The sequence below is a fragment of the Uloborus diversus genome, chromosome 8 (assembly GCF_026930045.1).
Source record: "Uloborus diversus isolate 005 chromosome 8, Udiv.v.3.1, whole genome shotgun sequence".
In the NCBI taxonomy this organism is placed as follows: domain Eukaryota; kingdom Metazoa; phylum Arthropoda; class Arachnida; order Araneae; family Uloboridae; genus Uloborus; species Uloborus diversus.
The window spans coordinates 81,731,808-81,750,177 of NC_072738.1; the positions used below are offsets into that span (position 1 = coordinate 81,731,808).

The 18,370-nt window shown below is 32.9% G+C and overlaps 1 protein-coding gene across 1 annotated transcript in view; it reads right to left on the reverse strand.

Moving 5' to 3' along the window:
* LOC129227509 (reversion-inducing cysteine-rich protein with Kazal motifs-like) overlaps positions 1 to 18,370 on the reverse strand; it is a 147,548-nt gene that overhangs the window by 97,558 nt on the left and 31,620 nt on the right. Inside the window, exon 3 of the mRNA XM_054862085.1 lies at positions 9,037 to 9,120. Coding sequence (XP_054718060.1) covers positions 9,037 to 9,120 — 84 coding nt within the window. The remainder of the gene's footprint in view (positions 1 to 9,036; positions 9,121 to 18,370) is intronic.

Below are 18,370 nucleotides of genomic sequence, written 5' to 3' on the forward strand. Positions count from 1 at the left end.
TAGCTAGGATGTCCTGCCTTGTTTTTAGTTTAGGAGTAAAAATATTTTACAGTTTTTAAGAATAGATATTACCGCCCGATGTATTCTGCCACGTTTCGATGATGGAATTTTAAGTTCGGATATTGTTATTATTTAAGAATTTAACAAAATACTTTTGCATGTAAAATTGAACGGCTTATTTCAGAAACCGCTCAAGCGGCAAGCTTGAAAATTTCGAAAAAGTATTTTCTTCACCATCCTTATATATATAATAGCGAATGATCGAGTAACGCTCCTGACGTAATAAGCAATTAAATTCACGCCACGGCATGATAATTCGATAATATTTTTTTGGCAATGTTTGACATGCAGGGAAATGCTTTATTTTGAAAAGGCAGAACTGGATCCGGTCACTTAACTGTTTTACTAGCAAGACTGTCATTATAGAAGAGTGAAGAAACGAAAAAGTGGTCAACTATTAACGGACTGGGTTTTAGGGTACTTTATACTGGATTTTAGGGTTAATCCAATGGAGTTAGGGTTGAAACTTCAACTATTAAAAATATCACCCAGCAGGCAATTGCTTCGTTAAAATGTAGAAGAGTAGAAGCAATTTTCACCCGTCATAGCTTGACGGGCGACTTTCTAGAATTAAAATAATTGCACAAGGATTACAAATTTTCAATCTGAAAAAGGCATGCGTTTAAGTATATATCTTTCAGTAAAAAGCGTTGTAATCACTAGTGAGCAATTAAATATAATATAATTATTTCCTAAAAATTCCAAATTTTGAAATTCCTTTTTAATACGGTGTAACATTTGTTTCCTTAAGAATTAGCTATAGTACACTGTAAAAACGATTCGGAAACGTTCCTGGAAAATAATGGGCAACTGATGGTCCCAATTTCTGCCAGTAACATATCTTGCAAAGTCCAGGAACTTTTTCCGCTAAAATTCAGTAACCTTCCTGATATTATCCTGGAAGCCACGTGAAAAATTCAGAAACCTTCCCGTTTAAAACCAGTCGTGTCTGTGGAAGTAATATCTTAGCATCATTCTGATTTATCAAGGAAGTAAAAAGAGCATTATTGCAAACATGGCCAAAGCTATGCCAGAATTGCAAGTAAGTAACGAGAATTTTACTTGTCTGCAAATCTTGCAAAGCAATGCAGTCCACACTTTTTCGCTCCCTTTGGGAGCTTAATTAGCATGGACGGGCCGTACTTGAAGTAAAGCCGATACACTTTATAAATACGCTCAGTTAATCTTTAAACTGGGAGCTAAAAATATTTTTCACAACAGTGAAAAGTCTGCATTCTTGCGACTTGTAGCAATTCAGGAAACTTTTTGTCAAGAATACTTAATTTTTCCAGGAAGTGGATAAAAACCATTAAAATCCCAAAACGTGACACGAAAATACCCAGTGACGTTTCGGAATTTTTTTACAGTGTAAATAGATAGTTCATTTTATGCTATTTTATGCTTTTCCAATTTTTCTTGAAATAAAGGAAAGAGTTTCAAATATCGTCTCTTCATATTGTTAAAGGTTGGTTTTTGAGTAACCTCTCTCTAAAAACCGTAATTTTCGAAACTTTTTTTTTTTCAGATAAAATTAAAAAAAAATGTATGCTTAGACTTGAAATAAAATCTTAGTATGCAATTTAGCCGACCATCTCTGTTCAATGAAAATAAAAATACACTCAAAGGGAAAAAAATCTTAAACTGGGGGGGGGAGGGGAAATCACAGGCAAAACATGGTTATTTTATTTAATAAAGTTGGTTGTACTTCCAATAATAGTGCCGAAAAAGTATACTTAGTCGAATAGGATGATTAAGGTAATTGAATAGATTGAGTACATTTTATAAACAATGTTCCATTTAAACATAAGTAGATAGCTAATTTTCTGAAATTGTCTAATCTTATTCTGAATTCTTACACTGTAAAAAAAATTCCGACACGTTACTGGTTATTCCCGCGGAACGTCTCGAAATTTCACACGTTTTAACCTATTTCCCCGTAAAAACAAGTATCATCACAAAAAAGTTTCCTGATAGCTACAACACTGTAAAAACGATCCAGAAACGTTCCTGGAAAATAATGGGCAGCTGATGTGCCCAATATTTGCCAGTAATATATCTTGCAAATTCCGGGAACTTTTTCCGCTAAAATTCAGTAACCTTCCTGATATTATCCTGGAAGTCTCCTAAAAAATTCAGAAATCTTCCCGTTTAAAACCAGTCGTGTCCGCGGAAATAATATCTTGGCATCATTCTGATTTATCAACGAAGTTAAAAGAGCATTATTGCAAAAATGGCGAAAGCTATGCCGGAATTGCAGTAAGTAACGAGAATTTTGCTTGCCTGCAAATCTTGCAAAGCAACGCAGCCCACGCTTTTTCTCTCCCGTTGGGAGTTTAATTAGCATGGACGGGCCGTAATTACAGTAAAGGCGATACACTTTATAAATGCGCTCAATGAATCTTTAAACTGGGAGATAAAAATATTTTTCGCAACAGTGAAAAGTCTGCATTCTTGCGACTTGCAGCAATTTAGGAAACTTTTTGTCAAGAATACTCAATTTTACCAGGAAGTGGATAAAAAACATTAAAATCCCGAAACGTGACACGGAAACACCCAGTAACGTTTCGGAATTTTTTTACAGTGAAGTTGCACGCGTGCAGACTTTTCACTGTTGTGGAAAATATTTTTAGCAACCAGTTTAAAGATTGAATGAGCGTTTTTGTTAAGTGTTTCGGTCTAAGATTGCTACAGCCTGTCCAGATTGACCAAACTCTCAATGAGAGCGAAAATGTCAATGGACAGCTACAGCTTTGCAAGGCAGGAATAGCCGGCAAGAGATGTGCTTGGTTCCTTCTTGCATAGCTTTGGCCTGGTCGCTCTGATTTATTTGGAGACTTTTTGGTAAATTAGTTAGGTTCTAAGCAATTACACTAAACCTACTTAATTTTTCTAGAATGTTCTAGAGACATGACTGGCTCTAACAGGGCAGTTTTCGCACGTCTTCATATAGTTTCAAGGTTAATTTCAGAAAGGTTACTGACTTTTAGCGGAAAACGTTCCTGGTTTTTCCAAGATGTGTTACTGGAAGAAATTGGGCACATCAGCTGCCCATTGTTTTCCAGGATCGTTTCTGAATCGTTTTTACAGTGTAGTGGCAGTAACTGGAAAATACAAAAAACATTTCGTGTGTCCTTTAACTCCAATTAAAGATTTATTTATTATTTTTTTAAACGAATCTTGGGCCTTGCTTGATCTGAGATTAAGCAATAACTTTGCCGCTTTTTGTATATAATAAACGTTTCAAATAATTAAAAGACCAACCCTCAAAAAGAAGGTTCAAAACGCATGTTTTCTAAGTTTTACACAGTGGTACATAATTTCACTTACAAATAAAAATTTTTAGCTGAATTTAAATGTGCTTAAAAATGCAAACTTACTACAATCAAAGAGCTGTTTTACAGATTTTTACGGACTTTTTATCTACTAGAACGGAGTTCTTATTTTTTATGATGCATAACCTTTTTTTATGGCAGATCAATTCGGCTAGCACAAAAGAAGTTATATTTAGAAGCATTCATTTAGCGAGTTTTCATGATGATTTCAAAAAAAAAAAAAAAAAAATCATGATTAGATACATGCAAAGCAATGCCCCAGTTGAATGAAAAAATGGAAACTATATATTTCCAGATATACTTAGTCAGAAATAATCGAACTTTCATCTTAAAAAATATTCGAGATCAGTGAGGCTTGCATACCAATCAAGGTGCCCTAAAAGAGTCACACATGGTTGCGCACGCATCCCTATCAGGTTTAAAATCGGTTTAATAGGCGCTTGTGCGATACTTTTGTTTTCAATGGGATTTGAATGATATGCGAATTCTCCATTCTGCTATGGAAATTAATAGCGCGTTTTTTCAAGAAGCACCTCTGCCCAATTGAGCATGATGGTGATGATTTTTTTTTTCTTTTTAGAAATAGGAGACTTTGTTATTTATTTATTATTTTTTATTCCACAAATAACTGTTTATTTTGGGAGTGCATCAGAACCTTGTTATCTAGCCCTCGTTTATTCGGAGCTCTTGATAATTCGGATAAAATTTACAACCTTTAAAGACTTTTCTACATGAGTAATAACTTAAAATTATGATAGGAAGAAGGTATTTATACCTTCGTAAATCATTAAATAAATCAAAATATGATTTTTGATTTACTTAGGAAGCTGCAGTTGACCAATAACGTCTCTAAACTACCCCGCTTTGACACTGGTAAGGAGGATTGATACAGAGTGTTCCGATTTAAGAGCCACTGTCTGTAAGAATCAGGCAGTTTAAGGCATTTGTGATTGTTGACATTTTTAATTTTCTGTATTTTCATATATGTTGTTCCTTATCATGAATGTAATGTAAATCCGAAATTTGAGCTTTGTCTGACTTACCGTTTTTGGGAAAATATTTTTTTTTAGTTTAGGGGGCGTGGCACATTTTTGCTGGTTTTTCAAATTTGCAGATTTTTATGTGCTTGTTGCCTGAAGCGCCCTTATAGTGACATGGATTTTTCAATTCCATATTGTTATATGGTCTTGTTAGATACTGTTACAGCTGTCAAATCGATGACATTACGAAGGCAACGCGCACAAACTCCGTTTAAAAATGACCGAAAATGAAATTTTTTTCTATATTCAAGGCCAATTTTCTCAAAGCGCCTTCATGATGGCACCAACGTTTTTAGATCATTTTCTAGCCACACTTACATACATCAAAAATATGTAATAAAATCGGTGTCACTATAAGGGCGCCAGAAGATATTGGAACTTTTATTTGATAAATTTCACAAAAACACAAATATTTAAAATCTAACTACAACTGTCGCCCTCATAGCAGAGATCTGATACTAAATCAGGTTCGTAACCAACATGTTTGTCTAACATTTGCACAAAAAAAATCGGTGTCACTCCTATTATTTATGGAAATATCCGAAGTTAGTACGTTATGGCGTTTTTTTTTTATATTCATTTATTTAATCTTTTCACGCCCAGATAGTTTTTTGAATATATTTATTTTTAATTTAATACAAAGAAGTGTACCTTTTAACATAAACAGCTTTGGGCAGTAAGAGCGTCTTTTTCTTAAATAGAAAATGACTGTTTTGATATAGGTAAATGCGGATCTATTGTGCATAATATGTCTAGATTATCATACCAATGCTCGTCTTGTTTTTTCGGCCAAACAAATTTACTTATTCGAATTGTTCTTGACACATATTTGACCTTAACTTGCAAATGGTCAACTTCTACTATTTTTCCGGGATACCATGTTTTCCCATGCTTTAGTACTACAAAATTACCAGTTTTCAATAAGAGATGACTGTCTTTCTGTAACTGGTTGATTTGACTGTTAATGTTTTCTTCGTTTTGGTCTATGTTATCCTCAAGTTCTATTTCAGATTATGAATGTTCGCTTTCTTCAATATTCTCATTTGATGTATTTGAGAATGCCTTCGTTTTTCTGTTTCTTCCGTCGAGAAAAAAGGGATGGTATTTGGTTCATAGTACAATACTCTGAAGTAGCGAACAGATTTTCCCGTTACGAACTGCATTTCTCATTAAGTGTGCAACTTGACTTGGATGTTGTTTTTTCCCAGTATATTCAATTATCATAAATTGTTCTTATACATACTGTTTCTGCTTTGAAGTGAACTTGAATTGAGCTCGTAAAGATAGGACCCGTCCAATTTCATTAAATTGAACTTGTGGCATAAAGGGGTATGTATTAGAGTTGAACAATTTGGAGCATTTATATAAGATGTTTGTAAGAGCTTCTCACTGCACATTTTTCGTACACAATCCATTTGCAAGTTAAGGTCAAATATATGTCAAGAACAATTCGAATAAGTAAATTTGTTTGGCCGAAAAAACAAGACGAGCATTGGTATGATAATCTAAACATATTATGCACAATAGATCCGCCTTTACCTATATCAAAACAGTCATTTTCTATTTAAGAAAAAGACGCTCTTACTGTCCAAAGCTGTTTATGTTAAAAGGTACACTCCTTGGTATTAAATTAAAAATAAATATATTCAAAAAACTATCTGGGTGTGAAAAGATTAAATAAATAAATATAAAAAAAAACCGCCATAACGTACTAACTTCGGATGATTATATTTATAAAAATAATAGGAGTGACACCGAATTTTTGTGCAAATGTTAGACAAACATGTTGGTTATGAACCTGATTTAGTATCAGATCTCTGCTATGAGGGCGACAGTTGTAGTTAGATTTCAAATATTTGTGTTTTTGTGAAATTTATCAAATAAAAATTCCAATATCTTCTGGCGCCCTTATAGGGACACCAATTTTATTACATATTTTTGATGTATGTAAGTGTGGCTAGAAAATGATGTAAAAACGCTGGTGTCATCATGAAAGCGCTTTGAGAAAATTGGCCTTGAATATAGAAAACAATTTCATTTTCGGTCATTTTTAAACGGAGTGTGTGTGCGTCGCCCTCGTAGTGTCATCGATTTGACAGCTGTAACAGTATCTAACAAGACCATATAACAATATGGAATTAAAAAATCCATGTCATCATAAGGGCGCTTCAGGCAACAAGCACATAAAAATCTGCAAATTTGAAAAACCAGCAAAAATGTGCCACGCCCCGTAAACTAAAAAAAATATTTTCTCAAAAACGGTATGTCAGACAAAGCTCAAATTTCGGACTTACATTACATTCATGATAAGGAACAACATATGTGAAAATAAAGAAAATTAAAAATTCTAACAATCACAACCTGCCTGATTCTTACAGACAATGGCTCTTAACCTGCAAGACATCTATTTTTGCAACCATTAGTCCTTGAGGCATAGCGTTAGTCCTAGATGCAGAGTTAAGATTTTGAAAGTTGGAAGCAAAAATAAAAATAAGTCACAAAATACATGATTTAACTTCTTATTCGGGCGCTTGGTCCCCTAGCTTATGATTAGGGAAATATCTCAATTGAAAACTATTACTAACACAAAAAACTCAAAATTTGTTCAACCAAAACTCATGGAGATATTTGAGTTCAAAGTTTTAAGGGACCATACAGAGGATGAGATTTGAACTTAATGCCCTTTCAGAAGAATGACAGGTCATCAAAGTAAGAAAAACAAAGTATTTATATTTTTCATTGTTATTCAAAAATAAATGCAAATGTTATGCCGTGATACGCAAAAACACACCACAAAACCTCAAACAATTTGAAAAACCACACTGTATGCACACATTTTATTTTAAGCACTTGTTAACCGCTATATTTTCCCCCAAAAGGTGTTATTGACGGCGAGTGAAAAGTGGTGAAAGTCATAAAACGCTGCGTTTCATATCTCGGTGAATATTGGTCGTACTAATGCCAAACTTTTTGTGTCAGTAATAGTTTTCAATGGAGATTATTTCCTTAAAGGTAAGTCAAGGGACCTAGGGCCCGTATAAAAAGTTACATTTTGCATTTTTTCACTGATTTTTATTTTTGCTTCAAACTGTCAACATCTTAAGTCTTCATCTGATTTTGAACAGTTTTGCAGCTGGGAGTATGCATGTAGGACTAACATTTGCGAAAATAGAGGTCTTGCAGGTTAAAACGGAACGTCCTGTATAATTCAACCTAAAATAACCCATGTGTTTTCCTTCTTTTAGAAATTTTCTCATCGCAGTTTTTATCCTTTGAGGCACGGTGACTCGGTAGCTTCGTTTGAAGTCACCATTTTTTTAAAAAATTCTTCTTCAGCTAATTGTTGAACTACTGTGTCGGTTGGCTGGGAGAAAAATGCATGTCTTTAGGTATCCGAGCACGTTTGGAGCCTTTGTTTTAAAAAACTTATGTTCAGAAACACTGCAATTGCACTTTATGACGTAGTTTTAGTCAAATTACATAATTAACTAGCATTCTCTTTTTTTAAATTCTTTTAAAAATTTTGATAAAAAATAATACTTGTCAAATTTTTATAAAATTTTTTAAAAATTCCAAAAATGCTATAAAATTTGTTTTAAAACTTATTAAAATAAAAATACCATCAAAATAACTAATTGACTTTCCTCTTGGGCATATAACAAAACTTTTGAGGATATTATAGAAATAAAAATTTCCAGAGCAAACCGAAGCCTTTTCTTGGAGAATTTTCGGCAAATTTTTACTACATTTATATTTTAAAAACATTCCATAATTAATGAATTATTGCAATTATGATTTACATTTTGGCATATTCTCTAGCTAGCAGAATATCTAGATAAAGTCTGCTAAGTTTCATGAAAATATATTGACTTATGATTTTTGAAGTGAGCAAATTTAACGCAAAAACTAATTTCAAGAAAAATGCATTTGAAGTTTCAACTTTCAATATATATACCATATTTTACGCACATATACAGGCCTATATCTTTGCTTTTAATGAACGTGGTGGTAAAAATTGACCAGCTTTGTAAAGCTAAGGAAATGATTGATACTATAAATTCATAAATTGAATTTGTAAAATTTTGTCAAAAAAAGTCATTTCAACTTGTTCGGATAGCTTAAAAGTTTCAAGTACTTGCAATAAATCCACTTTTTGGTCAATATGAACGGGTTGTATAAATAAGAAATTACATTTGTTTTTCATTTTGATTAAATGTACACCTTCTGGACAGATAGCACAATACATCGTGGCAATCTAATGCACAAAATGGTGTAAAAAATAATTTTGCGCATATTTCAATAGCTTGAAAAAGGAAATTCTGTATTTATTTATTGCAAAAAAAAATTTTTTTTTATTGTTAAAAAAACGGTATGCCCTTTAAAGTTTTGTTTCGATTATTGCCCATATTATCTGCATTATCCGGATTTTTGATTCTTCAGATCTCTTTTGTGCCAATTCCGGTTAAACAAGTTTGTACTGAATCTTTAATCAAAGTCAAATTATTTGAACATCGTTGCGAAAAATAGTTTTGCTTAGTCAACCAGAGCACAAGAATGGTGAAAAATTGAAATTGTTTGATAGAACTTAAAACAAAAGATCTTACCAACATATTTGAGCAAAAAGAGCTTAGCTTCGTAATATATTTCCACCTATCTTCACTGCTAGTTGCCAAATCGACTAGGGAAATCTAGAAAGATGAGAAAGAATTCAATTATTGATTATGTTCTATAACGCATACTATGTTAAATACTGAAACATGCTTGAAAATTATTTGGAGACGCATTTTAACAATTAGTTTTAAGTCATAATGTGCACTGTATACCATCTGACACTTTTTGAGCGCAGACACTTGTTCCCTTTTTTAGAACACTCTGAGGCACTTTTTGAAAATTTTCAAAACATTTCTGAAAAAACTTTTCAGACATAGATATTCTAATTTAGTTCAGAGCATTTTACAACTTATGGGAGAGCATTTGAGGAAATTTGTTGAACACTGACACATGTCCCTATTTTAGAACAATTCATAACCCACTTTTTACATCAAGTATGAAACACTCTGTTGATCTTACTTGTAGTATTTGCTGTTAATTTTTCACCAACTTCCTTGGGCAGCTGTCAACCGTCGCCAGGCAATGGCCATCGACCAGAAAGGGCCACATTTTTTGACGACATTTGCGTTGCACTGACCGATCGCGATTCCTCGCAAAAAATGCCTAGTAGTGTCATAATGACAGATTCTATTGACTGGTAGTTAAAGAGAGATTTTGAAATTATTTTTGCACCAAAGAATTCGATGACTTCGCAAGTGTGTCACAATATGTTCCCACTCTCTTCACATATGTGCCTCCAATTTGTTCCAAGGCTTAAACTAAAAAAAATCTCTTGAACGGGACAAATTTGGAACAACTTTGGAGTATATTTCAGCAGGGGAGAGTGTTGTACATTGGAACACTTTTCACATTTTATTTTTTAATGTCAATTATTTAAATCAAATTTAAAATCCAAAAGTCACATTATAATACCCCAACACATTTCTGTGCAAGATATTTTTTTTAATTCAGACAGTTTGAAAATAAAAGATTGCCAGCCATTTAAAGTAAGAGTTCCAAACTGTCCCAAGGTACAACATCCTATTGTATCTCGGGACACATCTTGCTATACCATGGAGCACTCTTCATGATTCAGGAAACAGCAATATACGTGAACCAATTTTGCACCAAAAAACAACAACAACAACAAAAAATATTGTTTTCGTGGTAATGAATTAATTTATGAACAATGAATCATAAATAATGAATTAATGAATTATTATCAAGCATTGAATATGTTTAAAAGACTACAACAGATTAGAACATTTTTTCATGCTCCCAACATATCTTAATTTTTAAGAACAATGCAATTGCGACGTGTCCCTAAGATACAATATGTTTGACTGTCCCAAAAAACAATCACCACGTTGTTTAAGAAAAACCAAAATGTTGGTCAATCTAGATGCACTATCTTTTTTTCTCATAACCAAAATATTTAAAGTGCTTCTTTTTTGTAACAAAGTAAAATGCAGTTGATTGGCTTTACTAATACAAAGACAGAAAATGAAATAAAATAAAGAAGATATTTACTTTTTAGTCATGAAATTTTCTTTCTCTCACAAAATCATAAATTTCATTCTTTTGAAACTGATTGTTACTATGGCACCATTTAGTGGTGAAGGTTACGATCAGAGATTACAAAAAACATGGCTGCTAAAAATAAATTCTTAGAAATTAGCAGTATTCCAAGGTACAAGCATCCCAAAGTACAACACTCTCCCCTACACTTTGATTTAAACGAACACATTCGAAACACATTGAAGTGCACATTCAGACAACTGGAACACTTTATCTGAATTAAAAAAATCGAAACGGGCTTCCAATATGCACTGGGAATTAGCAGCCTCATTTTAAACACAGCAAGATGTTTAAGTTTTCTTCAACATGACCGACGGTACTGCTTTCTAAAGAAAAAAGCCGCAATACGAAAAGTTGATTTTGGACAAATTTTCTAAATATGTGTTTCGTACGTTTTTTTCAAATCAATTTCAAGTTTTTCGTTCTTGGTTTATCACTCCTTAAATTTTACCACTAGGCATCAGAAACCCTGTCAAGGGGTAGTGGACTTCGTCAGTGTACTTCGTCAAAGGTCTAACTCATTGAGAAGAGACAAAATGGAGGGAGTGAAGACTTTCATTCATGAAACCAACATTCCAAGTCACGTGATGGATTTTAAAGCAAAGCATTGGAAGAAATCATTATTCTTTCGCTTGTTTCACGCAAAACGTGCCAACCATTCGTCGTTGTTTAGTCACGTGAATTGGCGTCTTTGGGTCAGCTCTTTATAAGCCAATGGTTGGACCTGCTCCCTCCATTTTAATTCCTGCTCTAAGGTCTAACTGGCCAGCAGTTCAGATTGGTAAAGCGTCCTTTGTTGTCGAGTCTCTCTTCAGTTCAATTTAGTAAAAATCCTCCTGATATTAGTTCTTTGACATGAATGAATTGCTTAACAGATCATTTTAAGGATTTGATACTTTCTTCTGCATCAGTTAGTAGTTCAGTTCTACTACATCTATTAGTTTTGTTTCTGATCAGAGTTAAACCCTTTCATTGTTTCCTCTAATTTCCAGTAAGTATCTTCCCATACGCCATAGCTAATTTGAAATCTTTAGTAGGCTTTAGATTTTATGCTGACTTTAAATACATCTGAGGAATTAAATAATCCAGATAGAAATTACTCAAGTTCAAGACTAGCAGATGATGTCTTATGGAAAGATAAACGATTTTCATCTGAGGGGAATCAATGATGATTGTGGATGATGATAATGAAAATTCGAAATTGAATGAGTAAAAAGTCACGTAAATTTAAGCTGGCATTTTTTTAAAAATTAACGCAAGGATAATTTATCGAAAGCAAAGAAAGCAATAGGCTAACATTCGAAAGAAAAATGATTGATTCAATCTGTTTTTCATTTCTGACAAACGGACCATTACAGCAAAAAATGTTTTTAACAATGCAATAGGTGGATGTATATTCTTAGCTTTGCAAGAGGGAGCCGAAAGATACTCGCACGAATAAGAAAATGAGCTAAAAAGCATTTCGCTTTATCAAATATGATTTTTTGTCATCTGCTAAATTTTTAAAAAGTGTTGTTCCTTCATAGTTGATGCATTCTAAATAGTTTTGAACAGAGTTCGGGTCTCTCCCATTGCATTTTAAAAGACAACCGAAAGGAACCACTTTGTCAGACGTTGTAACCCATCATTACTTGAAACAAATGATGCTGTAGAAAAGAAACAAACAAAGTATAAAGCAGTTGAGACTCCCCATGGAACAAAGGACATATTGATGCAAATTTATTCATATGTATATTACTCGTACGATACACTGTTAACATAAGATTAATTCTGATTAATATCTTTAACGCTATCGAAGCATAAACATGGCTTCATTTTCCTCCAAATTCACTTGTTGTCAAAACAAAGGACAACACTAACTGTTTGTCATTTCTCATTCAAATTAATTTTTAAGTTGTCGAGAAGGAAGATTTTACATGGCAACACCATTATGCTTGGCTAATAAAGCAAGGTCAGACGTATGCAGATAAGTTTTGACTTATGCCTGAAAAAAGTGACACTGAATAGAGATTAGTTGGTAATGTCCCACCAAACAATGGATATTGTGTCCGAATACTGCGACCGGTTTCTGGACTTGACTGTCTAGTTTGTGCATCCAAGATGTAGATCAGAATATTTTTTCCCTGGATTTGAATTCCTTGTTCGTTTGGTTCAACAAGGAGTTATCTCCGGTTGATAGTTCTCAAGTTATTCGTTAGAATGAGCTAGCTGCTTCATTCGCTTGAGGCAACATGGAGCTAACTCCAGGAGATTTCTCAACAATAAAAAATGGAGTTAACTCTTTGTTTCTGCAAAGCCTTCAATTGTGTGGTAATAGGTAATATTGTCCACACACGCGAAGTACAATTGTACATAGTTGAGAAAAAAGTTTTTTATCAAAACATCCGAAGTAGTTTCTGGATTTAGAGTCAAGTTTTTTTCTGTTTGAAATCTGTAATTTTAGTGAAATCTTGTTTTCGGCAATGAAGCAAATAACTAACGTTCTTTTGTGCTGCAAATTAAGGTGTTTTGAATCACTATCACATTCAGAATTTATCTTCCAGTAGGAGGGGGTCATGATAGTCTTAACCTTTATTTAAGCGACTATATTAGAATTGATAACAGCGGGCGGATATCTACCAAGTAAAATCCCAAGGTTGGTAGCCAAACTCCCCCTCTCTCTGCCCCCTTGATCTAAGTTTCTACCCCTGTTCTGAATTTCTATAAAAGCAGAAAGCGATTCTAGTAAACATTTCTTCAACTTTAACAGAAATGTATTGAAGAAGCTGTTGCGTAAAACTTTGTTTAAAGCCCAGACGAAAATTATTTTTGAAAAAAAGTCATGTTTTGCTTCTTTGAACTTGAAAACATAAAGAGAGGAACTTTTGGAGGGAAAAGTAATATCAGCAGCAAAGTTAATTAATCCCGGAAACCTAGCAGGCTCTATAAAGTATATGCAACCGCTCAAAAAATAAAAACATAAATCTAGTAAATTTTACAAAATCTTATCTGGGTAAAATGTGCAGCTGAAATTCAGAACTACAATTAAAAAACGACCGCTCCCCCCAAGCTCATAATATTATAACTAAAATATCTACCAACACGTCATACCAAAAACTGGTAAGGTTGATGAAAAAAAAAGGAAAAAGGTATTATACGGTTAAAAAAATATAAAATGATATGCTCCAATAGAATATGCTACATAATGTGTTATTCACTATATTTATTGTTGCAAAGACATTTTTTAGAATTGCAGTATTTAAACTAATGGAAAAATCAGTTTTTTAAGAATACAATACTAAAGTTGGACATAAATGCAGACTAATTGGAGATCTTTTCGTTATTATATGCTCTTAAAATTTTGCACTAAACAAATAATTGAAAAATTGAAAAGGGTCAATTTTACTGAAAATGATCGCTCATCATGTACCTATAAGCATTTTTTCTCCTTCTATCGTTGTATTTTTATTGTTTTAGTGTTGATAATTTTACTGTTTTATACATTTGAAAGACATTTTTGTGTTATTTATTACCATAACCATATTTTTACCTATCATTTTATTTATTACTAACGTCTCATCTGAAGCATAGCTTCAATAGTTGTCTCACTACATCAACTCCAAGAAAATGCAAATTGAACTAAGAAGAAAGTGATTGTTTAAAACAACTATTTTTAGACAATTCCGCTATCAAGCACATGTATATTCATTCCTAAAAATAAGAGCTTGCTCTTGGCGAAAGTCTTTTAACTAGAAAATAAATTATGCTCTCTTTAATATGTTACCTGTTGTCAGTGTTAATTTTAGTTTCTGATCAAGAACCATGAGCGGAGGATCTGTACCGGGAAAAATTGAAAGAAAAAAAAAAGATTCTTCAGTAAATGCTTTTAAGCATTAATTTAGAATTATATCATGCGATTTTTTTTTTTAGAAAAATCGGATTAGAAGGTGTTGAAATTCACTTAATACAGCACAAAACAGCTACAGTCAACTCTCAATAACTCGAAATCCCAAGGGACTGAATAAAACCTTCGAGTAATCGGTAATTCGAGTTCTTTCCCAGCCTTCTGAAGAATAATTTTCATATTATTGTTCTGGAATAGTGCATAATAAATAGACTATAACACTTATAGTTTGTATAAAATTAATTATAAGTACTGCGCAAAAATATCTTTACGGAGAATCAGTTTTATTCAGATACCTTGAAAAAGTAAATTATTTTTAACTGCTTACAGTTTTTATCGCACCTTAAAACGTCATTAAGTGTGTATGTCTTTAGGTACAATTTATTTTCTTCTGATTTCAATTTTCATTGCTTTTAACGCTTTTTAGTCCTAAAAGTAGATTGTTAAAGTTTTCCAGAATAAAAGGCTATTTTTTCAACTTTTGCTAAATTTTAGTCTCTTAAAGATTAGTCAGCAATAAAATTTTAGGTCGTCGGCCACGGAAAAAAGTTGTCCAATCGACTACTTCTCGCATAGTATTGCAACACTGTGCGCATCAAGGAGCACTGTTGTGTATAAAATGGAAATGAAACTCTCGTAAAAACTTCAACTTTAAAGGAGTACATTCGAGATATGGAGACAACTTTATATTGAAAACACTAAATTATTTTGGGACCGAATGAAAAATTCGAAACAAAAGCATATTCAAGTTATAAAAGGCTTCGAGGTATCGAGAGTCGACTGTAGTTATCACCCATTAATTCGCTCTGAGAAAACAATACAACGGAAGAAATAAAAAAACAAAACAAAATGAAACCCCCAGAATCAACGAGGGAGTTCAGGGATGACTAGTACAAATGAATGAAAAAACTCCGATCAGTTTTTGGGCAGAAGATTAAAATGGTATTTTTTATACATGGGTACAATTTTTGCACAGCAAAAATGCAATTTAACTGTGACAAAAATGTTATTAAACCCAATATAAAAGTACATTCCCGTCACGTCTTCACGCCTCTAAGACTTTTTTCCCCGTCCTCGTCCATCACAATCCATGAATGAGTACGATATCGCTTGTTTCTAATTTTCCCATTAAACAGGCGACTGTAGTGCGATCTGTTATTAATGAGGTTTGATCACACAATGAGGCCGTTTGCAGTGCGGTCACGCATTTCCTCGTTACGCTTAGGGAGCCAATATACTCTAGCAGTGACAATCAGATGCGTTTTTTTCTCGGTAGAGGCGCTCTTGTAGCATAAACAAAATACCGAGAGTGCAAGTTGTAGTCATTAAGATGAGGTGTAACAAGTGTGAGATTCTTTCCCGAGAGAATTTCAGGTGGTTTCGAGTTGTGTTTCCTGCTTATGGTCACGTGTCAGCTTTTTCGCAAAGTATGATGCATAAAGTGGTGAATATAAAATGAACAGTCATCTCCGGTTGAGACGACTTAATTAATATTATGAAAAGAGCGGAAAGTATAGTTAACTCTTCTTCTTCTGTGCTTAGCTCAAGTGATTAATTAACTTGTTATCTCTGAGGAATGGCTTTATTCTCAACCGTTATAAAAATACAGAATGAAATAAAATCATAGAGTAAAGAAATTACATAGAGTGGCCCCGCTTCACTTAGAAATTGAAGCCGGAAGTTGCACCGCTGTATCCCAAGATCCGTTGTTTTTTGCTAAATATCTTGAGATACATTTTGATTCAAAACATTCCTTAACTGAATCTCAATTGGTTGTTAATTTAGACTTAGATATTATTGCAAGTTTAGGAAGCACGTTTTAGAAATTGCATTACAACATGAATTAAAATGTAAACCAATCCGCCAGATAATTTATCCGGTTATCATAACCCCGCCCATAATTGCACCGCTATATCCCATAATTCCGACTTCAATTTCATCTCCTTTTTACCATTGACGGGACCTCTCTATGTAAATTTCTTTACTCTATGAATAAAGTACACTAGAAGCTGTGTGAATGAAGAGAAAATGAAATTTGCAACTACGTGAATATGTTTCACACTAGCTAGGCGATAGCCCCCCCCCCCATCAGCATTTTCGTTATAGCAGGAATGTAGGAGAATATATATAAAACAAGAAGTTCTGTCCAGAACTAAACGAGCCTACTTTCCTGTATACCAGCATCGCCTTTCTAGTATCTAATCAATATTCTCTAAATTTGACTGCTAATTTCGTCAAACATAGATTTTTAACACTTTAAATTCATTTCTAGAAATTTAATATGCCTCGCTCATCTGATGAAATATGTACATAAAAATAAATGCACGAACTAACAAAGCTTTGGCCACTTTTAAGCAATGCAGCTAATATATTTTGATCTGTACTTAAGGTCAAAACAAATTTTGTTATTTTACAATGGTAAAGTTATTGTTTTAAATATTTTAAATATTAATTGTGATCTACCAATGTTCGGTGCATTATTTATTTCCGTTATATAGAGTTTTTTTTTTTTTTTTGTTTCAAATATTTTGTACAAATAGTCAAGTGCATGCGGGGCAAGGTGAAATATAGTTCATCCTCGTTTACTTATTCAATCTATTATTAGACCACCGAAGCATTTCTACATGAATTAATTCATTTAAGTTCCTGCATTTAATAATTCACTTACCTACTCATTCATTCACTTTTTTCTTATTCGTTTCCTATGTTATTCGCTTATCTATTAATTTTTCCATTCATTACTTTATTTACTCATTCATTTGAGAAAAAATAGTTTTAGTTACCAATTAGAAAATATTTCTTCCTATTATTTAAAATATTTTTCACCTTACCCCATGGAAAAAAAAATGGTGAAAAATTTCTACTTTATTTTGAAGGTACAAATTTGTTGCCAAAACATTAAAGATAATGAAAGTTATATTGAAATACACTCTTCTTTCTTTGTATACCGCAATTTTCCAAACAAATTTCCAATTTCTTTCGTTTTGAAAAAAAAAGTAAGTTAGCTTAACTGTTTTACTTTGATGGCCCAACATTCTATTATACTGGGAAATTATTCATTTGGTTCTGAAGTCCATAATAAAATAAATAAATAAATAAAATGTTTAATTACTGTTTCAACTGTTTTGTTTTGACTTGACATCTCTCACAAATGAGCCATTTTGGTTCAATTATTGACAACAATGAGGAGAGAAAAAGAAGGAAAAATAACGATTTCCGCAGCAATTTATTGCAGATGAACAGCAACTTTGTTTTGTTTCATTACATAAATGATATGACTGTTTTTGTGTTCCAAATATCCACTTGTCAGTTTCAACGAACAAGATGACTTCTCAATTTTTTCCAACCTCGTCTCATAAGTGAACTCAATTGCCACAATGACATGTTGAGGCATTTTGGGAGCAGGGGGTGCAAAAAGAATAAAAAAGAAGGAACGCTGCTTCGGTCTCAATTTTCTGTCTGGCCTTGAATTTAATTAGAAATTAAGAGGAAACCTTTCGTGGAGGTCTTAAATATGGTATTTCTGAGAAGGAAGCATAATTTTTGTTTTCTTATGGAATTTATTACCATAACTGAAGTTCGTAGAAATCAGCAAATTAAATTTGTGCTCAGTTATAATTATGTATGTTTTTTTCTGATGGATTTATTTTTCCCTTTGCAATGCGACAAAAAAACTATTATGACTATACGAACACACTGTAATAAGATTGTTTACATTAACTTTCAGAATGCTTGTTTCAAAATGGACAAAACAGTTATTTATTTATTTTTAACTCTTAAGAATCATTCATTGGCTTTGCGATAGCACAAGGATTTTTTTAACATCAAATATTTAGCTATTAAGAACAACTGTGTTTCCAAAAGTTGATACTTTTACTCTTCAACTC